General features: G+C 39.4%; 1 protein-coding gene across 16 annotated transcripts in view; it reads left to right on the forward strand.

Moving 5' to 3' along the window:
• PDE1C (phosphodiesterase 1C) overlaps positions 1 to 23069 on the forward strand; it is a 261099-nt gene that overhangs the window by 212142 nt on the left and 25888 nt on the right. For all 16 annotated transcript variants that reach the window (XM_063404870.1, XM_063404829.1, XM_063404836.1 and 13 more), the window contains 5 exons: positions 3734 to 3835; positions 5142 to 5262; positions 14377 to 14458; positions 19900 to 20020; positions 21185 to 21360. In XM_063404870.1, coding sequence (XP_063260940.1) covers positions 3734 to 3835; positions 5142 to 5262; positions 14377 to 14458; positions 19900 to 20020; positions 21185 to 21360 — 602 coding nt within the window. The remainder of the gene's footprint in view (positions 1 to 3733; positions 3836 to 5141; positions 5263 to 14376; positions 14459 to 19899; positions 20021 to 21184; positions 21361 to 23069) is intronic.

Genomic DNA, 23069 nt, shown 5'->3' on the forward strand with positions numbered 1-23069 from the left:
CAGATACCAGCTCCACCAGCGTGGCTCCAAGTAAACGAGTCCTCAGACACGATAACGATAGGTCGAATTCAAACCCAGGCAGAGGACCTCAGCCAACCCCTTTGAAGCAAGGATACACCCATATCATTGGCCAGTGAGCTAGGCAGAGTTGAGACCCTTGACCAATCACGTCTGTAAGTGTGGGAAATTTGAAAGCCCTATAAAAGGAGCTGCTGGACATTAAAGGTGTGATCTGCAGGAACTCAAGTGTATTAATGTTGTGTTCCTGACTCCAACTCCACAGTAACAATTAATAAAACTTCAGAAACAGCAGCCCAGACCAGGACAGGCAAACAACAACAAATACACATCTGAAATGATCTTTATTACCTCTGATATTACTTCCAAACTGATGTCACAGAGTGGATAAACAAAGCAATCTTGGTTTGTATCCCTGACCTGAAAAAGAACACGTGTGAATGAATGACTATTTCATTCTAGCCTGTGATGCACCAGGGCTGAATTTTTTTTTTTATTCTGTCTCAGGGCACAATAGAGCAAGGCAAGTGTTAAAAAAGAGAGGACTGGAAGAACATGAAAATACATGAGTGAGAGTTGGAGTGATTTGGGCATCTTTTCCTCTAAGAGGAAAGAGAGAATATAGCAGGCTAAAAAGGAAAATAAAAAAAATCTCCAAACCAGAAAATAACCCCCCTAAACTAAACCAAAGCAAAGTATACCAAAAATGTTTTTATTTATGTTCAGAGCCAACTTGATAATTAATTCTTTCAGGTGAGCCAAGCTTGTCAGTTGAGTGTGTTGCATGGTTTGCTGCAAGCGTGGGTTCCTGTAAGCTGTGCTGGGTACCTGGCAGTCAACTCCATGGCTCCATGAGGGAAGAAATCAAACCAAGGTGGTTAGAAACCAAGGTGTCAAAAGATAGTTGACAGCATGGCCTGCTCCATACTGGCTGTGAGGTTAAAGATCTTAAAGCCAGAGGAGTTCTGGAGTTCAAAGTCACATACTATTGTGATGCCTGTTGTTTGAAGTGACAAATAAGAACTTTCCAATAGTGAAATCCTTTATTTTTTACTATGTCTGAAGTATTTTTCATCTCTGTGCTGGTTTGAAAGTGAAACCAGTGGGAGGCTCCAAGTCAGAAATATAATTTAATAGAAGGGGGAAAAAATTATTATTAATAATAATATAAAATAAAAGCAATAGTACAAAAGACCACTGACAGAGTGAGAATACAACCTGACACCCTGTTAGTTAGGGTGATGGTAGCAGTGCAGATGAAGCGGTCATGTTGAAGCAGTGATCCTGTAGAAAGGTCTGGTAGCTCTTGTCCTCTGGAAATCCAGTGGGTAAGGGACCTCCATGCTGTCCCAAATCCCAGATTATATCCAGGTGGGAATGCTTGGCTCCTCCCCCTGGGTGGAGCATCTCACAATGGAATGATGTAATTTTATGAATCATACAGTGGATCCTTGATTGCCTGTTAAACAGAGATAGCTCCCAGAGGGAGTTACCGATGAGTCATGGGGCGAGGCATTGGTGGCCCATTAACAGAAGATAGTTCAGAGGGAGGGGGCAAGAGAAACACTTCCCCACCTGGTTCTAACAGCTCTGAAGATAGTGATAGAGTACATACTTTGGGCACATCTTACACTGTAACATAGGACAATCTCTGTTTCAGAGAAAATGACAATCTGAAATATGTGCAGATGTCAGAGGATGTACATGTTCCAGATTTGCATTTATGAAAGGGAAAGTAGTATCTGTGTCCTTGTAAGCACATATACATTCTTGCGCTGCAATCACTGACTCATTTGCCTGAACTGAGCCCTTTGCTTTTGTATTCCTACTGACATAAGCTACACACAAAGTAGCCAATAGAGAGCAGTATGATGGAGTTGTAGTCCAGAGGATATATGGAAAGTCTGCTGTTTCCCAGCGTTAATTGTTCCCATTGCATTATCACACCATATCCTTGTAAAACTATATTTCTATGCATTCAGGTTCTTCTCTCTTGGTTGTATTGACAGAGACATTTGTGCTGCTGGGAACTGACCAGGGCTAGCAAAAAAACCAAACCAAACCAAACCAAACCAAACCAAACCAAACCAAACCAAACCAAAACAAAACAAAACAAAACAAAACAAAACAAAACAAAACAAAACACCACAAAAAATCCCACCAAAACAACAAACAAACAAACAAAAAACTAAAACAAAACAACCCAAAAAACCAAAAACCAAAAAACCAAAACTTTTCATCCATCATATAAATGGTTGGAACGCTGTTAACTATGCAACTGATTGTACTTATGGGTTGGGAGGAGGAGGTGGTTATAGGGTGTGAAGACCAAGGCCAACTGATACCATCGTGTTGCAGAGCTCTGGTGGTGAAGCATCCTTATGTGACACCCATGGGACTAGGGTCTTGGGCCTGTACACAGTGATGGCCTGGAGCTGGAATTTGAGCACAGCTACTATGGAAAAGAGAGAAACCATCAAAGTAGACTTCATGAGACATTCATAAAAAGAAGCAGAGTGATTTATTTTTAAATGAATGCTGACCCATTTCTGAATCTTCCAAATCCTGAGCTGGTATGCTAAACTTGAGCTGTTCTTCCTCTGTTAATCTGTAGAGACCTGAACTGAGAGAAAGAAAAAATAAATATGTATAGTGTGCTAGATCAGAACATTCTTGTATTTTAAACTGTTTAGGACATCCATATCATCTTCAGAGAAATTTCAACTGGAGTCTAAACTAGTGTTGTAATACTACTGATGATGATGACAATAATTATATTAAAAGTAATATGAGAGAGAGAGAGAAATAACATCTGAGAGAAACAAGTGATGAACAATTCCATTGCTCACCACCTGCTGACTGATGCCTGGCCTGTCACCAAGTAGTGATCACTGGCACCAGTTTATATATAAATTGGGCACGACGTTCTATGGTATAGTATATGCCTTTGGCCAGTTTGGATCAACTGTCCTGGCTATGTTACCTCACAGCTTCTTGTGCACCTCTCACTGTCAGAGTATGGGAAACTCAAAAGTCTATGGTTTGGAGTAAGTTCTGCTTATCACAATGAAAATCATCAGTGTGTTATCAATGTTATTCTCATATTAAACCCAAAACAAAGCACTGTAGCAGCTAAGAAGAAAATCAACTCTATTCCAGAAAAAAAAACCAGGGCAGCAAGTTTGCTAAACAAAATATCATACAGGAGTAGTTTGAATTAGTAATAGCAGGGAAGTAGGGCAGGTTCTCAAAGGTCTTTATTTCATATATGCATCATATATACTAGGCGATTTTTTAATGTGATGATTTTCCATTGTATGAGTCAACTTTAAACATGCATATCAACCAGTTACCTGATTCTGAGGCTTTAAACAGTCTTTCCCCTTCCTTCTAGGAATACCCTAGAAAAGAAAACAATTTAAGAAGTTTGTGCTTAATTGAAAAAGGAGTACTAATACCAATGTGCTCTTCAGAAAACATCTAATATTTATATTACCAGGGATTAGCCACTTGGCTTCATTTGCATCCATCCTATTTCTGCGTTTGTGCAGAAAATCCTTCATCCTCTTCCTCATCCTTGAAAGAGGAATAAAGTGTTACATACAAAGGCATTGCTGTTAATAATTTGCAGATAACAAAAGAAACTGGAGTGTGTCTGATGCTGGTTTTTATGTTTCTCTTTCCTTGCTGCTCTCATTGTGATGCTATCCAAAAGGGAATTTAGAGCTTTAGTCATTGAGATGGTGTTGGCTACCGATATGTCCTGTCACTTCCAGCAAATCAAAGCTATGAAGAATGCTTTGCAGCAACCAGAAGGGTGAGTCACTTCACAACATAGTGCAGTGAGGGGCTGGGGGGCTGCATTTCAGGTGGTGCTTTGCCAATGTGTTTAACTTCAAAAGCACCTCTCCAGAAGCCCTGTCGTTCTTTGATGTCTACAGCAATTTTCTTTCTGCTGTTAAATTTTGAATTAATTCACTTAGAGAGGGATGAGCACATGCCTATATGCACATCTATATTCTGTGTTGGTGGCCCAAAGCTTTCAAATGTCACCATTGTTGAGACCAGCTTCACTGGGCATTTCCCTGGTGGATAACATAAAGGACGTGATTCATTAGAGTGACCTGTATAATTGAGTATGACCTAAAGTTATAAGACTTGCAGAACATAACTTGCATTTTGTCCTTATAAAGATGGTATCAGCTGTCACCCCTGGAAGGGGCCTGCTTCATAACCAGAGACCAGATGAAAACTTGAGATCCACTGAGGCAAGGAGTGGAAAATAACAGATGAAGCAGTATGGGGGTAGCCTTTTCTTCTTCCCAGTATGCCACTGTCAGCTGTAATACTTTATCCATAGCTCTTCCCCCCAGAATTCCTTCTAGATTGTTCTCAGTGATGGTCAGTTTTTCACCCTGGACACAGTTATGTCCAGAGCCTCCCAGAATTATACCTGTGTCAGAATTATACCTGTATCAGAATTACACCTGTATCAGAGCAGGGTGTGGCTAGCCACCTGATCCCCTCAGAAAACTCTTTCAAGCCTTTTGGATAGCCAAAAAGCAGAATTAAAAAATGAGAACAATCATACCAATAAAGCCTTATTTACTGGGTTCTTGGGCTAGCCTGTTAGGTTATGGTTGTAAGAAATCAATAGCATTTTTTTCTATGAAATCAGGATTCCATTCTGTACTCATATGAGTTTTATATCAGTTATTTTGTAGACTTATCAGAGCCCTAGGGATCCCCACTCTTCATTACAATGGGATGATAGGGGCCATCTTGTCTTCTAAGTTGCATAAAATACAGCACTGATGAAATGGGGAACACTGCAGCTCTTGAAGACTGCTAGTGTGGACAAACAAGCCTGGAAAGTTGCTGAGCAAGACTGAGCAAATTTTTTTTTTTTTGCATTTCTTAGTATCTCTTTTGAAACAGGAATCATATATGTTGGAGAAATAAGACAGTCATTCAGAGTTGTCTGATTTTATGATCAGAGAAACCACTTCACAAATACCCTGGTCAAAGATTCTAATTACTTTATTTTCCTATAGGTAAGATTTTTTTGTCATTCTTCCCTGCAAGAGCAGACAATTAATTTTCTTGATCCTTTGGGTTTTCAGAATTGACAAGCCGAAAGCCTTATCACTGTTATTACATACAGCAGATATCAGTCATCCAGCCAAGGCCTGGGATCTCCATCATCGCTGGACCATGTGTCTGCTAGAGGAGTTCTTCAGACAGGTAAAGTTAGGGAAGTTCTGTTCTTTTCTTTTCTGCAGTTGAGAGGGAGTGTGTAGGATTGGGTAAGGAAGTAGGAAAATATTAACACAGGTATGTTCCTTTTCTCTGATGTTTTTAAGAACCTCCTAAATGGTATGAAGCTTTCCCCTCTGGAACTATTAGCACTGGCTATTATGCCTCTTAGGAAGCTAGTGTTTGATACATTCCCTATAGATATAAACATTGTCTACATAGTAGAAATTCTAATTTGGGAAGCTAATATGTCTTTCAAATTGGGAAAATATGGAATATATGTCACTCTACTTGGATTTAGAACCATAAAACCATGTTTGTGTAGCTGTATTTTATAGAACTCTATTTACATTGTTGTGATGGATGTGAAAAGGGCTTACTTTGCCCTTACTTTAAAAGAAGTGAACTATCAAAATTATGGTTCATAGTGGACCACCTGTTGACAGACCCTCAAATCTAGACAGATCATAGAACTCTGTGTGATGGTTACAAGGTTATCAAGTGATTAATAAAAAGAATCTAAATAATTAATTTAAAACAAGAAAAGAAAAAGTAAAAACAAACAGATCACTTAAAGAGTGTATTGGATACTTTTCTCCAGTATGAATTACTAACCTAAGCAGTGCTAGCACCTAAGTTCTTATTTTCTTTGCCAAGTCCAATAACTTCATGTTCTATAGTAAATCTAAATGCAAAAGGGAAAAATATTACAATCTTTTAAAAGTTCTGACCATTTTTAAAAAATGGTATATATTTTAAAGGCACTGCAGTAGTCTATTTTTTTACAAGGATATTGCAAAAAATTGCTTTGGAATTAATTGTTTTTTAAACCAAGAATCATTTTACTGGGTGGAAGCAGATAGCTCATACCTGCAACGGATTCTGTCTTGCCACACAGGAGTCTCATGCACGTAGGGTGATTTTAACATGAATTTTAGGGTAAAATCTATGCATATTTATGCTTTTCTAGCTCAAAGTTTACTAGATGTGTTATAATAAATGACTACTAAAGACTTGTGAAGAAATTAAGATTACCTCACATTAAGATGTGAAACCACAAAACCTCTGAGTTTTGATTTTTTTTACACAAGTAATGAAGACAAAACTATTATTTTATATATTTAAAAGAGTATTTTAATTCCAGCCAACAAATTCTAGTTTAGTTTTCTAAGAAGAATAACAAGACTTTTAGATGAAGCTATATATAAACACCATATTCTAATTCCAAATTCAGATGCAGTATTAACTTCCTCTTCAGGAAAACCATTAAGCTAAACATCAAGCATAGATTTGTATTCCTTGAAGTTATTCAGTACTAAATCAATGAGTATCCCTACTTGATATTAGAAGAAAAACACACACACTTCTCACAAATTGATGACTTAGTTCTGGCCAGGACAGGGTTAAGTTTTGCACTAGCCAGGAGGTGGCATGGCTCAAACATGGAGGTTTTTCTATTCCATTGCACTTTATTTTCCAAGGATGGAGGAAGGGCTGTTTTATGGGTTGGGATGATGTTTGGTGCACACTTGCATCTGAATCACTTCCTCTCCCCTGAATTTTCTTATCTTATTGCTTTTTCCAGTAGATTATTGTTATTTCAATTGCTAATCTTTACCTTTTGTGCCCCCAATTGTCCTCTCCAGCCACTGAAGGGGGAGAGGGAGGGAAATGGGAAGAAAGGAGTAAGTGAGCGGAGCATGGTTTGGAGTTTTTTGGTGGGAGCACTAAATTGAGGAATACCATTCCTAAACCAAAACAGCCTAGTTTGGCAGCCACTGTGGAACTCAAAAAGTTGAGATAACAACAGATGGGGCCACAGAGTGCTGGAAACTAATTTGATCTAACCATTAGTTTTACTATCTATGGAGCCACTAGTCACAGTGTTGGTCTTTTCACAAAGTTGTGGTACCAAACCCTGGTAGTGAAGCCACACAACTGGGATCCCTGTCCCAGGATGTGGGCAAAGGGACTGGGAAGAGGACAGAAACTCTTAGCATCTGGAGTAACTCCCATCAAGTGTGAGAGAAAGGTATTAATTCTCACAAGTACATTCTAGTAGTGTGGTCAAGCAGAGGGAAATTTGTAGAGAAATGTATTCAGTACCTGAGAGAATTAGCTGTGCTGGTGGTAACCTATGAGGATTCAAATAACAAGCAGTATCTTGTAGACTCAGATCAGGTCCAGCTTACACAATCCATGTGGCATAAATTTGTATGCAGCACACCATTGTTGTACACTGACTCATTAGCATTGAAGTCAATGAAAGAAAGATAACAAAGAGGGCTTCATATTGGCAATCCATCTTTACATCTTCAGGTGGCTACACTACTATGGCAATATGAAATTTTTTTTTTCTTCCTGACTATGGACAGACTCAAAAGATTCAAACATGTCTGAAAGGAAATGTCTTATGCCCTTCCAGTATGGACCACAGTCTCTGCTATTGGAAGCATGCACTCACTGGCTTGAGAGAAAGGGCACACGTCATGAGACAGTGTGCAGTTTTACTAGACCACAGAGAAGACATGAGAAAGTGGGGTGGAAAGCCCACCTCTGTCCTAACAGCACAGGTGTGTGAGTGGAGACGAAGGACAACCACCACAGGAAAGTCTTCAAGGATAAATGCTGCTCCAGTTTCCAGTGGGCAAATTGTCAGACACAATGGAATGAAATGTAACTTCTAATCCTCTTGAAAAAACATCCATTTCATATTTACAAGACATGAGCAATGACTACTATGACTAGAACTAGAGGGGCTCTGCAGGATGAATGTGACAACCCAATCTATTGGACTGTGTGGATCTGATGGCTTGGTGCATCAGACCTGCAAGAGTATAAGGCTTTAGTTGACACTGGCACACAATATACCTTGATGTCATCAAGATCTATAGGGGCAGGATCTATCTTTGTTTTTGTGGTGACAGGGGGATCCCAACAGATGACTGTAACTGGAAGTTATAGTGAGTCTGACTGGGAACAAAAGGCAGAAACACCTCTAATTCTGATTGGTCCTGAGGCCCCATGTGTCTTTGGCATAGATTAACTCAGGAGAAGGTATTTCAAAGACCCAAGAGGGCATTGTTGGGCTTTTGGGATAGCTGCTGTGGAGACAGAGAAAATTAGACAGCTGAACACCTTGCCTGGTCTCTCTGAGGACCGTTCTGCTGTGAGATTGATGAGGGTGGAAGAACAACAGGTGATTGCTACCACAACAGTGCATCATCAACAATACCGCATCAGCTGGGACTCTGTGACCCACATCCATGAGATGATTCATGAACTGGAGAGCCAGGGAGTGGTCAGCAAGATTCACTCACCCTTTAATAGCCCCATATGGCCACTGTGTAAGTCCAATGGAGACTGACAGTGGACTACTGTATCCTGAAAAAAGTCACACCACCACTGAGAGCTGCTGTGATGGAGACGTTGGAACTTGAGGATGATCTGGAGTCCAAGGCAGCAAAATGGTGCCACCATGTAGATTGCTAATGCGTTTTTCTCCATGTCTTTGTCAAGAGAGTGCAGGCCACAGTTTGCTTTTACCTGGAGGGGTGTCCCATACTTCTGGAATTGATGACCCCACCTATTTGCTATGGACAGATCCAGACTGAACTTGAAGAAGATGGAGCTCCAGATGGAACACTTTCAACATGTTGATGCCATTATTGTGTGGTGCAACACAACACAGAGAGTTTTTTGAAAAAAAAAAAAAAAAAAAGATAATCCACATCCTCCTGAAGGTTGATTTTGCCATAAAGCAAAGTCAAGGGATCTGTCCAGGAATATCAGTTTTTAGGAGAAAAATAGCAATATGGATATCATCAGATTCCAGTGGACATAGTCAACGAAATAGCAGCTGTGTCCCCACCAGCCAGCAAGAAGGAAACACTTTCCACAGTACTGTGGGTTTTTGAGGGATGCATATTCCAGATTACAGTCAGATTGTAAACCCTCTCTATCAAATGATCCAGAAGAAGAAACAATTTAAATGGGGTCCTGAACAGCAACAAGCTTTGTAAAAAATTAAACAGGAGAGTCCTTGAGAGCAATAGGCCCAGTTAGGACTGGACAAAATGTGAAAAATGTCCTGTACACTGCAGCTAGGGGGCATGGTCCTTCCTGGAATCTCTGGCAAAAGGTACCCTGGGAGACTTGAAGGTAACCCCTGGGATTCTGGAGTCTGGAATACAAAGGATATGAGGCCTGTTATACCTCAACTGAAAAAGAGGTACTGGCAGTTTATAAAGAAGAGCTAGCTGCTTCAGAAGTGATTGTCACTGAAGCACAGTTCCTCCTGGCACCCTGATAGCCTGTTCTGGGCTGGATGTTTAAAAGGAAAGTCTTTTTCATACATCATGTTTCAGATGAATGTAAAGTGGTTTGTGCTGATCACTCAAAAAGCTCAAATAGAAACCCCTAATTGCCCAGGGATATTGGCCTAAAGGCAAAAATTTTGGACTATCATCATCACTGGAGAAGGAAAAGATGAAATATGCTGAGGAGATTCCAACACATAATCAGCTAGTAGAAGATGAAAAGTGATATGCACTCTTTAGTGATGGTTCTGCAGAATTGTAGGAATATACCGAAAATCAAAAGCTACTGTATGTAGTTCTATATGATGAATTGCAGAAATTGGACAAGGTGGAGCTAAGCTACAGAGCTGTAAGATGTCCATTTGGCTTTAGATTTTGCTGAATTAGAGAAATGGCCTGTGCTCTGTCTCTGCACTGACTTGTGAATGGTAACAAATACGTTCTGGGGGTGGCCCACAGACCCCACAATGGAAAAAGACCAGTTGGCTGTGTGGAGCAAACCCACTTGGACTGCTGAAACGTGGCAAGACATTGCTGTGTGGCTTGTAAAACGAAGTCATGTCGATGCAAGTGTACCCAAGAATCGGGCTACTGAAGAGCAACACAACAATGGATAGGTGGATTGAGCTGCCAAGATTAAAGTGTCTCAGGTGGATCTGAATTGTCAGAATAAGGGCGAATTATTTCTGGCTTGGTGGGCCGCTGATGCCTCAGATCATCAAGGAAGAGATGCAACAGGGAGGAGATGGGCTTGTGTTTGAGAGTGGACTTAATCATGGATCGTATCTCTCAGTTTATCCACAACCGTGAAATATGCACTGAAGTCAAGCAGGCCAAGTGGGTAAAGCCTCTGGGGTATGGGGGACAGTAGTTGAAATATAAATATGGGGAGCCCTGGGAGATTGATTACATCATGCTCTCTCAAACCCACCAAGAAAGTTCTATGTACTTACAATGGTAGAAACACCAGATATGCTCTGTGCCTCAAGCCTCTGTGCCTCTGGCCTGTAATGCCATCTTGGGCCTTGAAAAACAAGTTCTGCAGCAGCATGACACCCCAGAAGTAATTGAGTCAGACAGCAGGACTAATTCTAAATTTCACATCATAGATACCTGGGCCAGAGAACATGGTATGGAGTAGGTGTATCATATTCACTATCATGCACCAGCCTCTGGGAATATTGAATGGTACAATGGGCTGTTAAAAACCATATTGAAAGCCACAAGTGGTGGGACATTCAAACATAGGGATCTACATTTTGTAGAGGCCATCTGGTTAGTCCATACTAGAGACTCTGCTAATAGAACTCCCCCTGCACAATGAAAACCTCCACACATCGTAGAAGGGGCCAAAGTCCCTGTGGTGCATATGAGGAATATGTTTAGAAAGACAGTTTGTCCTAGTCCTGCCTCAAACGAATGTGGGATTGTTTTGCTCAAGGATCTGGGTGCACTTGGTGCGTAATTCAGAGTGACAGGGAAACATTATGTATACTTCAAAGGGATTTGATTTGTGGATGAAAACCATCTGTAATGTTGAATTGTATAATATTGGCTGCTGAATGACACTGCCACTGTATGCCATAACCACCATGAACAGTGAGAATGGACTGCTCCAGATAACACCAGTTGTGAGCTCCTGTTGCAGCTTGCAACCACCCAACAGTACACCAGCCCTTCTACCCTTGAAGACACCTAGGATGGATAAAATCCACAGTCATGGACTAAATGAACTCAATAGACATCTTGGAGGGATGGCCATTGACTACAAAAATTATAATACTGCTTGTAAATACATACATACATACATATGTGTGTGTGCATGTGTGTGTGTGTGTGTGTGTGTGTGTGTAGTTGGAAAGTGTAGGATCTGGGCATAATGCAAATAGTATAGAATAAGAGGTGGGTACTGTCCTGGTTCTGGACAGGACAGGGTATTTTTTGCAGCAGCCAGAGGAGCCATGGCTAGAACCCGGAGTTTATTCCATACCACTTCGCATAATTTTCCTGGGATGGGGGAAGGGCTTTCTTCTGGGTTGGGATAGTGTGGCAGCAGTCAGGTTGGGCTCCATGGTGAGCATCTGCATGTGGATCACTTGCCATTCTCTTGTACAATTTTGCTATTCATATTGTTGCTATTACTGTTTATTTTCTCATCTCATTGATGTTTCCAGGACATTGCTCTTAAGTTATGATCTGTGTCTTTTTTATGCCTTCAATTCTCCTTTCCAACCCACTGCAGGAGGAGGGGAATGGGTAATGGGGAGTGAGCAAGTAGTGCATGGTTTTGAGGTTTTTAGTGAGAGTACTAAATTGGAGAATACCATCCTTAAACCATGATATTGAGAACTACTGCTAGCTAAGGGGACTATGATTGTAAGGAACTTGCTTTACCTAGGATTGAACACTTATTCCTTATGGTCACTTATTGCAGACTCTTCCCCCTTCCTCCTTCCCCCTTCCCCCTTCCCCTTTCCCCCTTCCCCCTTCCCCCTTCCCCCTTCCCCCTTCCCCCTTTCCCCTTCCCCCTTCCTGGAACTGCCCTTTTGTTCTTCAGAGACATAAAGTGTGACTTAACCTATATCAGAAAAGACCCCCAGCTCTGTTGATTTCCCAGTATTTTGAGATGTGACATGACACAGGTCTTCATACACCAAGTGACCATTTTGTAGGTGTGAAAGATTCTATGAAAAATACTGATTTTTTAATGTTCAAAATCCATTACCATCTCTTAAAGCAAACACCTTCCCTTAATTAATTAGTTCTACTAATGTGTTTAAGCTAGCCATCGGGGAGCTGCTCAAACAGCTTAGAAACCAAGTGTCTCTCTTAACAGCCACAAAGACAGGCAGGTGTTCCTTTCCAAGACAACTAGCCACTGTGGTGTTAGGAGGGATAAGGAGTAAGGGAAGAATTGTGAGCAGGCATTGAGAGATGGGTTTTTTGAGTGACACAGCTGACAGAGTAAAGGAATGTTACTTGGAAATATTTCTGTGTTTAGTTTGTGTTTTACCCTGATATTTGTATATCAGGCTCCTAACATAAATCAGAATTGTTCTTCAGTAGAAGGATACTATTGCTTGTTGCTCCACACAAAATCCTAACAGAACTTGTACCTCCCTTTTATGTATGTTATATTAAAAAAAATTAGAAGAATTCAGCTCTTCTTATACCCAGAAAAGCCTTTCTTTTCTTTGTTTCCTGAATATTTTAGCTTCTATTTGATATTAGTCAGAACACTGGCATGGAGTTCAGCACAATTATAGTGAACTGTTAATTTAAATAAATGATTTTAGGGGATATTTAACAGGCTATTTACATTTGAATGTTCTGTGGGGAGTACTGCAGCTATGTCATCCTATACATATCTTCTGAAGATATAGCAATGGTATAGAGTGACTGAAATAAATTAAAGGGCCTTTTGAAACATGTGACTTGAAAAACTGGAAAACTGGGAAATATGGGGTTATAAACTTGATCTTCTGTCATCTTGTGATACTAGAAAAGGGCTTTCAGTTCTGAGGGCTAGTAAGCATGTTTGGACTAATGTATTTAAAATGCAAATGTAATCTAAAGGTTATGTGAAATGTCATATTCACAGCATCATAGAATACCAGGTTGGAAGGAAGCTGAAGGATCATCTGGTCCAACCTCTGTTGGCAAAAGCACAATTTAGATAAGATGATCCAGCACCCTATCCAGCTGAATCTTAAAAATATCAGACTCTGGGGAATACATCACTCCCCTGAGGAGATAATTTTAATGGCTGATCTCAATGTGAAAAGAGAATTGCGTTTGTTAAGCCTTGAGAAAAGAAAACTTAAAAGAGACCTTATCACCATGTTCCAGTATTTAAAGGGTGGTTACAAAGAAGATGGAGAACCCCATTTTACAAGGAGGCACATTAAAAATATGGGGTAATGGATACAAGTTATTCCTGAAGAGATTCTGATTAGACACAGGATAAAAAAATATATCTTTATAATGGAACACTTCTAAAGGGAGAGGCATCCCACAGGTAGACCTGGATAGGCTGAAAGAGTGGCCTCACAAGAACCTCATGGAGTTCAACAAAGACAAATGTAAGGTCATACACCTGAGAAAACATAATCCAGGGCTACAACACAGGCTGGGAACAACCCAGCTGGGGAGCAGTTCTGTGGGAAAGGAGCTGAGGGTCCTGTTGGATAACAAGCTAATACAAGTGAACACTGTGGTGCTCTGGTGAAGAAATCAATAGAATGGTGGGCTGCATCAACAAGGGCATCACCAGCAGAGATAATGAAATTCCACTCTACTCAGCACCTACCAGGCCACAGCTGGAATACGGTATTCAGATTTGGTCCCCTCAAGCAAAAAAAAGAAGTGGTTAGGCTGCAGAGGGTCAAGAGAAGGGATACAGGGATGATGAAGCAACAGTCCTGACACTGATGTTTTCTCATGAAAGATTTGCTCTGAGAACTGAATTCTCTGGAGAACTGCAGTGAGAAGCATTCTTATGCTCAAGTGGTTTTTAGTTGCTGCACAGAAGTACCAAACAAGCAGGGAAAGTTCTAATTAAAAGTCACTGGAATCAAGATGCTTAATTCACCAACCTCTCTTTGGACTAAAACTTTTCCAGTGAGACTCAATTTCTCCACAATTCATGTTAAAAAAACCCCAATCTAAACAAAATCCAAACTTACAGAAAGTAAAATTAGAGGCTCTTATAGTTGTGACATATTATATGAAAAATACAATGTGTCTTGTCTTTTCAAAATTTCTTCTCAATTTTTTTCTCCAGGGTGACAATGAAGCAGAACTAGGGCTGCCCTTCTCTCCTCTGTGTGATCGGAAATCTACTATGGTTGCTCAGTCTCAAATAGGTATGTCCCTTTTGGTGCATGCAAAGTAGCATCTTAAAATAAAAACTTCATCTTCTCAATAGCACTAAGATCCTAGTGTTCTCATCATTTGGAATTATGTTAAAGAGAGGAAGTAAGGCACAATGGGATTATTTTCCCCAGATCAACAATTGAAAGATGAGCCATTAAATTTATGGTGATGGTTCCATACAGTAACCAAATAACCTCAGACTGTCTCTGATCTGGTTCTCTGATCTCTGGACCACTGCCAGGTTATGACACTTACTCCATGATTTTGTGAGCTCTGAAGAGAGGGCACACATGAGAGTATCATGTGAATGAGTGTCGTTGGTGTATATCAAAATGTCATGTCAGCTCCTTTGATGACCTGGACAAAACAATATATTCTTTTCACCCTTTCCTTCCCAATGCTTTAAACCAACCATTATTTTTCAATGAAGCCAAGCAACTAGAAAACCTTTTTCTGTACCTCCCATTCAGAAAAAGAGATCTTTTTACACACCAATAGGACTTTCTCTACCTCTTCTTCAGTTACTGAGTGAAAAAGTAGGGGAAGGATAAGGCAACAAGACACATTCAGTGAAAGAACAAGAGGGACTAAGTGAAGTAAAACTGTTCAGGGGGCTTGGTGCAATGAAGAGAACATGGAAAAGGTGGGTTTGTGGGGGGATTTTTATACTTTGTAAGTAAGTGAAGGGGGGGATTTTTATACTTTGTAAGTAAGTGAAGTAGATAGAAGAACATGTTCCAGCCTCAACTGGAGAGTAGGTAGCCAAATGGAATAAAAAAAGGAAAGATAACATGGATACTAAAACTGAGAGAACTGAGAAAGACAGAAAACATAGTAAAGAAAGCAAACAAAAAATTTGAAGCAAGAAATTTCCCTCAAAGAATGAAACAAAGATTTCCCTCAAACTAGGAGAGTACAGATTCATATCTTTGGCAACGATCTGTTTCTGTTTAAAATTATTTCATTGTTCCTGGTAGGCAAGCCATTATCTCAGAGACAGCATCCCAGATTTTTCTGGCTTTGGAAGTTAGACAATTCACCTAAGAATCTGAGTTTGAAGTACCCTATACAAGCCTGGCCTGGTTACCAGGCTTGTAGCATTTATTCCCCTGGAACAACAACCTGTGTGTTCTGTCAGTAGCTTGGTGGAGCAAAGCAGCAATAAACCTAAAGTACAACAGTCTCAGCTAAAACTCATGTTGAAGACTTCTGGACATAGGCTTATTGCTGTACTGTGGGAGAAGGTAAACTCTCCTTCTCTGGTTGCTGTGAGGGAAAGTCCAGGTAGATACTTCTCTTACACATCTGTTTTAACAGCTTTCAGATATGTTCCTCACTCCTTTCAGGGAAGAAGAGTTGTGCCTTCCCCGGGGTCCCTCTACATAAGGTTGTGTATGCTTGGGAACCAGTTTTCCTGGTCCTCTCCTTTTGTACTCCTCTGCTCACAAAGACCAGAAGAGGAAAAAACTTCTGTTCCAATGTCCCTTGTGTCAAGCTACTGCAAAATTAATGTTGTGTTAAACCATCACGAATACAATTTATCTTAGAGGCACTTGTCAGTAGGCAAAGGCAGGCTTATTTAGTCATATATTATTTCATTTGTGTAGTTTAGTAATCCATTGACATTAATAGACTACTCCTTATTTTTGCCTTCTATCATTATAAAGTTGTTAATTTCTCAGTCTGCAGCACATTTTGTCAGTGTCTTTCTCTAATGTCCCTTTTGTTAAAGTTCAACCACCTGTTTTCTGGCTATCTGCCGAGATAAGACTTTCAAAGTTGTATGCTGGATTCTCAGACAAATAATCTCCTTTCATTCATTTATTTACCCAATTAATAGCCTCAAAAATTGTTTCCTGGAATAGTAATTACATTTCTTTGCTGAAAGAAATTACTTCTTTGCAGAAGTAAGTTCTTACTGAACTCCAGTTTGTGCTATTATATGGTTGGACTTCACAATCTTAAGGGTCCTTTCCAACCTTAATGATTTTATAACTGTCATCTGCACCAAGTGGCCATCAATTCTCACAAATTAAAAACCTTTGTTCTTTGTGAAATAAAATTGTGCTTTTGGTTCTATGAAGGACACAGCCTAAAAATCGTGTTCTGGTGGCTCAACTTGCTTGTAGTTACTGGTTTGCTGCTGTAAGGTCACAGTAGATGCAACAACAGTGGGCATACATTTTCATTAATGAAAGCTTTTCACAAATGCATACTGAAGGTTTTGGCAGGATGGACTTTTTGCATGAAATTAAGCAATCCAACAGAAAAAAAAACTCCTCAGAGGAAAGAATGTCTCTCCCATTGCATGAGATTATGAAAAAAATGTTCCATTTAAACTGATAAATAAACCCCCCGTAAATATAAATTATTGAACTTTACTGTGAAAAGCTAATAATGTTAACTATAATGACCAATTAACATCCTTTTTCTTATTTAATAGAATGAGTATGGCAAATATTTCTGTACCATAGCAAAGTATAGAAATTGGGAGAGATTTTTGTTTGGAAGTCAAGCTGCTTGTCCAAGTGAGGGAAACAAAAAACTGCAAAGAAAACCAGACCAAGATTTTAGTGTTTTCCAACAAGAATATCAGGAGCTAAAACTTCTCTGGCTCAAAGTCTAGGAAGTTTGTGTTACTGAAGATCAGCCTTTATTCTCATTGTCCTCTTCTGCAGCTGATAACTGTAACAGCATGCTTTTATTTTTGTTCTTTTACTGACAAGAAATTAAAATGCACTTTCAGAAAATATTGGATAAAGGCTGATGAATGCATGCTGATGATTTTTTTTTTTATGATGGACTTCAGAGAAACTGTCCCCTACTATCACCGCGGGGCCTGATGGTAAGAGAGGGACTCCAGAGACATTTTTTGGGTTGCGAGCAGATCAGGGCTGGAAGCAGGAACTTCCGAAGTTTATTTACAAAGTCACTTATATACATTTCCTATAATGACCATCGATTGGAGGATGGAATCCCCACCTTCCAATCCACACTGGTCAAGCTAACTGTCAATCACCTTTCTCCTCCCAACTAGAAATATGTAAACAATGAAAGACAGTTAGCAAAACATGGCCAGTGTTTACGTTAACAAGTGGGAGAGAAGCTGCACATTCTCTTTCAATATGAGCGCTCGGCAAACCAGGAAAACCTCATGGCAACACCCTACACAATTCTTTTTAATTTTGATGTTCACAGGTACAATGAACAAACACTAGGCATATGCCTGGAATTCACTCTTAGCATACAGCATTAACTGGTAAAATCACCTTAGTCTCTAGGGTACAGAAATGTTTATCATATTTATTCTATTGAAGGAGAACAAGAATGATAAACTGATCATTAACATTAATAGGTTTTAAAACTCAGGCTCATTATTTGGTATTCAGAGTTTTAAGGAGCAAACTAAATTACTGTCTTTAAGTGTCTTCAGGTAAAGAGCAAGAGCACACAATGGGGACGAGGCAATGGGAACATGGCAAAAGTTATATAATTTTTAATAAAGTCCTAATTTTTTTTTACAGTAGCAGATTATGATTCCAACTTTATTATAATCCCTATTTTAAGGTAACATAGTTGAATAACTTATTCATGTTATAGGGAATAGAGGAAAAAATGCCACTTATCAAAGAAAAGTTGTTGTATGCATTCAAATTTGTTTATCTGTGGTCCCTTTTGGCACCTCTGCTCATCTTTCGTTGATGAGATGCAAGACCACTCACAGAGAAAACTTGATTCTTAAACACAGCTGTTTAATGTGTTTGTGTACAGCTAGCTGTTCAGCATCTCACGAAACAGATCCCACTGTCTTGCTACTGAAGTTAGTGTTACATTCATGTGTCTGATATCAAAGATTTGCATGTCTCAGGGTTGTTAGTGGCGAAGAAGCAAATGGCAGTGGTATTACCTGCTGAGCAGAATGACAAGGTACTATGACTTGGATTTCTTTGGTCATTAAAAAGGTAAATAAGTTTTTGAGTGAAGGAGAACAGAAAAGACACATAGACAGACGGACACACAAATGTGTAAATCAAGGTCTCATTATCCTTAGGATTCCTTTGGTATGCTTAACACTGTTCTCAGTCAGTAAAATTTTCAATGCTTAAAATATTTATATGAGGTTTTCTGGGACTATCTGGATTGTGATCTAGCATACAATTTCCTGTTCAAGCTCTATACTGCATGCATTTCTGATTAACTAGCTGGGAATTATTTTTTTTCCTAAATTTTAATAGATAAGACTGACAGTGTTATGGAGGCACATGAGTCACATATTCACATAAAACTGCATGTGTCTCCAGATTTACAGAATGTTACTTGAAGTTGAGTGGCATGAAACTACACTTAATAATCCATCCTTTTAGTAATTTAGCAAAAATATGAGGAGGGAAATGAAACTAGAAAGATGCTCAACTGCTTTGCACTCAAGATGTGGATTGAAGCATCTGTGAATTCAGGTGCCTAAACAGCGTGATCTCTTCTTTTGTTCAGTTTTCACCTAGAATCACTAGTGCCATAGAAACATATCAGGACCTGGTCAGAGAAATTACAATATTATTAATGAACAATTAATTGTTGATAATTAAAAATATCTAAAAATTATAATAGAAGAGATTTTTAACAGTAGTTACATGGATTGTAACCTGGATTCCAATGTGCCTTAGGAGGGACCAAGGACTTTGTTGTTTTCTTGGCTACCTGCAGCACTAAGTAATTTCATAAGTGAAATGCTAAAAGTATTAGGGAAATGTGTAAGCTACTCTAAGCTACTCACTTCCACATTTTATTCATGGAATTTGGATTTTCCTTCGTCTCATGACTTTTTGGCCACAGTGCTCTTCAGTCTGCACTTCCCAATGTTCAGATCAGAGCCATATTCACCTCTGTCAAACTGTATACTGAAGCAGAAAATATGAGTCTTTATTTTTTCCCTTTCTTTAAAAAAAAAGTGGGAAAAGCACCTAGATCTGTCTTACTATCAACAAGAAAAAGCTTGCCAAGCACTGAGGAGAGACAATTCACAGCAACATATTGATAAGCAGTAAGAATAGTTTAAGCTTACTGGTACTGTTAGTGTTATAATTATTTTCTTCTTTGAGAAAGTTCTTTCTCAGGTGAACTTTACTTTTAAGTTTTATCTAAATTTACTAGGAATTTGACTTCAATATCACACTACTCCTCTTATAAAACAAGTCTTGATGAGCCTGTTTATGTTCTGTTTGGCAAAGTTTCTTTCCAGTGTTTAAGTAGGTACCTTTTACTGCATGCTATATTGAGGGTCTTGGATCAGGGATTAATGAATAACTCGGTTTTCCCTTTCTAGTATTTGCCTATCCCTTTACTGGCATTTACAATATGGTCAGCTGTATTCACTGAATACAGATATAAATCCTCCTCTTGTCTACTTGACTCTGCTTGTGTTTCTGCTCAGGTTTCATTGACTTCATTGTGGAGCCCACCTTTACTGTGCTGACCGACATGACAGAGAAAATTGTGACTCCGCTAATTGATGAAGCTTCCCACTCTGGCATGTCTGGATTTAGGCGTTCCAGGTGAATAACCTTGCACTCTCTCTCCTCATTCTATACAAGCTGCCATTGCAATCAACTGCCCTGGTTTCCCCCATCTACAGTGTACATCTTTCTTGTGGCTTAAAGACCCATATGTGCATTGTCAACACTGCAGCTCACCTCATGAGGTGATTTCGTTCAGGGAAAGTCCAGCCTGGAGGACGTCCAAGAGGGAGGAGGGTGGAATCAGCCTGAGTCATACCTTCTAAGGCAAGGAGCACGAATGGTTGTAGCCATGCAATTAGATATGCTCTTAGTGCTCTCTTAGTAATATCAGAGAGAAGGCAATGAGAGTAATTGGGAGGCACTTGTTTCCTCATGCCTAGAAGTATAAATGTATAAATAAATGATGGCTTGAAAGGATAAGCACAATTTTGTGACAGTGTTTAGGGTTATGCAAATGTGTGAAGAACCACCACAATTCACCTGGAGTTTAGGTGTAGGAAGCCTCGGCCCATTCAACCCGCACTACTGTGTTAGAGATACTGCTCTTTTAGTTGTTTAATTGACAAGGCATATCTTGGGATTGAAGTGCCACATGGCTAGTGCTCCCTAGAGTAGGGTTATCAAGTCAGGATTCGCTCTCCCAGGTGACTTCTTTGCTCTTGGGCAAACAAAGACCAACCACTAATATCTTTCTATGTCAGTAGCCTTTATTAAATGTTCACATTAAAGCATCAAAAGTCAGCTGTAGGATCTGTAACAGAAATGAATGTCTGAGCCTTAGCTGAGGTCACCCAGCCCTTGACAGAGACTGACTTGTGCCTAATACCTCCCATTAGTGAAATTTAGGAGACTCCTCTTGTGACATATTTAATTTCTAGAACTGTCTGACTCTCCAGTAATATTTAGGGAGTGGAGGTACGCACAAAAACGTAGTTACAGCACTTTGAGTGATTCTATTTCTTAGTGAGCATGAAAAAATAGACAGGGAAAAGGAGCCCTTTATTTCTAATACTGGCTCAGGTTGTACTTTTTCCTTCAATGTTGGTTGGCCTGGGATGGGAGAGAGAGGAAGAGTAAGGGATTCAAGCTTAGTTTTTCCAGGGCAACTCTGTAATCTGACTTTCAACCATTATTTTTTCTTGCTGTATTTGAGTGTCTGGAATGATGATTTCTTCTGTGTTTTGTGATATTGTGTCCCAGTTTGAATAGCATTAGTCCCTCTGAAGTAAAAAAATCAAGTGTCAAGATCACTGGGTCTGAAGGAAGTGCCTCACTCAACTGCTCCATACTCACTGTGGACTTCAAATCTTTTAAAGCCACCTGGACTGAGGTGGTGCAGCAGAACAGGGAGAAATGGAAAGCACAAGCCACCAAAGGTAACAGCCAGGCTTCTTAGTAAAAGAATAAAATTCTGTTGACTTCTTCTTCTTCAAGGTCATCTTCAATCTAATCATTCTCAAACTGTTTGAAAGAATCTACCTGTTGAGTTCAACAATCCACTCTAAATTCAGGAAGATAAGGACATTGTGACTCATCTGTGCCTTATATTCTTCTTATGAAGTGTAAGCATAAATAATGAAGGGGATGTGAACAATGGGAAAAGAAAAAAATGAAAGGGAATTCCCCTAAAGTCACAAAGCAGACTCAGTGGGTGCAATAATAGTTGGAATGGTATTTGTAAATATAGCTTTATCAATTGTTCATTGTTGTAATAAGTCAGCCAAGATTCCATTATCTTTATGCAAAAAAAGGCAATTCTTTATTTACACAACTCATTTTGTATAGTTTTTACAGACCTCTTGTGCAACTTTAATTGGCTAATAACTTTCTTGCCAATTACTCTATTGGTTAGTAAAAGATATTCTACTTGTCCATCAAATCTCTCTGTTTTTGGATTGTTTACATATTTTCTCCACTGATTCTCATGGTACAAATCTTTTGTTATTGCAGGTGCATTTGTTTTTCAACCCAAGAATAGGTTGTTGTGCTAACAATTTCTCATACCAAGATTGTTTTCGCATGGGAACTTGCAAAGTGCTTAACTGCTCTTAGAAGAGATGACAGGCTAGCTATTAATTTAATAGAACAGGCCTGATTTTATGAGGCGTTTCATTTATAATTCTTCTGTCTGTCTATGACAGTTCCTTGGAATTGAAAGGAGGTAGTAGTTTTAGAGATGGATGGTAGCTGGGGGGTAGTTCAGGGGGAGAAGGATATTCTTTATTCACAGCTGGTTTCATATTTCTGGTGGTAACTTGGAAAATTAATTAGGAACTAATCTGAATGAAATCTGAATGAACTAATATGATGAAAATGTGTGTGATATCATCGGTCTGGGAAGGACTGCAAACATTTCAGAAGAATACGAGGGCTGTGTTGGTTGAAAGTTGACCAGGGTTCAATGCTGTCATGAAACTGAAAAAAATTTCCAACCAACACCGCACCACCACTGAAAAAACCCAACAAAACAAAGCAAAGCAAAGCAAAGCAACATCCCCCCCCAACACATTAAAAAAACCCCTCAAAATACTTTCTTTCTAAGATGCTTCTGGCATTCTTCTCATCTTTTCAGCAGTAACAAGGCCCTCAATGCTGTTCTGTGTCCAGTTTTGGCCACTGCATTTGAAAAAACATATAAACCAGTGGTAGACAATGCAGAGTACAGCAATGAAAATCGTGATAACTTGCTTTTAGCTAAGAAAGTGTACAGCTGAAAGCAGTTTCTTGAAGACTACTACAGCTGCAAAATAAGGAAATTATTTTTTACTCAAATACCTGGACCATTAAGAGGAGAAAAAAATGGCAGTTTGTTATAGACATTATTATAATGTCTAGTAAGTTAGACATTAGTAAATTTCTATTATTGGAGATATTTTGGAAATATTGAGAACCATCTTTTGAGAATTATTTTGGTATAATTGTCCCTTAGCTCAATAGTATGGATGCCCAAGGTATCCTACAGCACCTAGGTGATTTAAACCAGATTTAGAGCAAAAGGAGGAATGTTTCACTGTGTTTTCTTCTCTTCATGAAACTGTGATACGATTTATTCTCTGATGTGAACGGTTGTTGCTCAATCCCTTAC

The sequence above is a fragment of the Prinia subflava genome, chromosome 1, assembly GCF_021018805.1.
Source record: "Prinia subflava isolate CZ2003 ecotype Zambia chromosome 1, Cam_Psub_1.2, whole genome shotgun sequence".
NCBI lineage: Eukaryota > Metazoa > Chordata > Aves > Passeriformes > Cisticolidae > Prinia > Prinia subflava.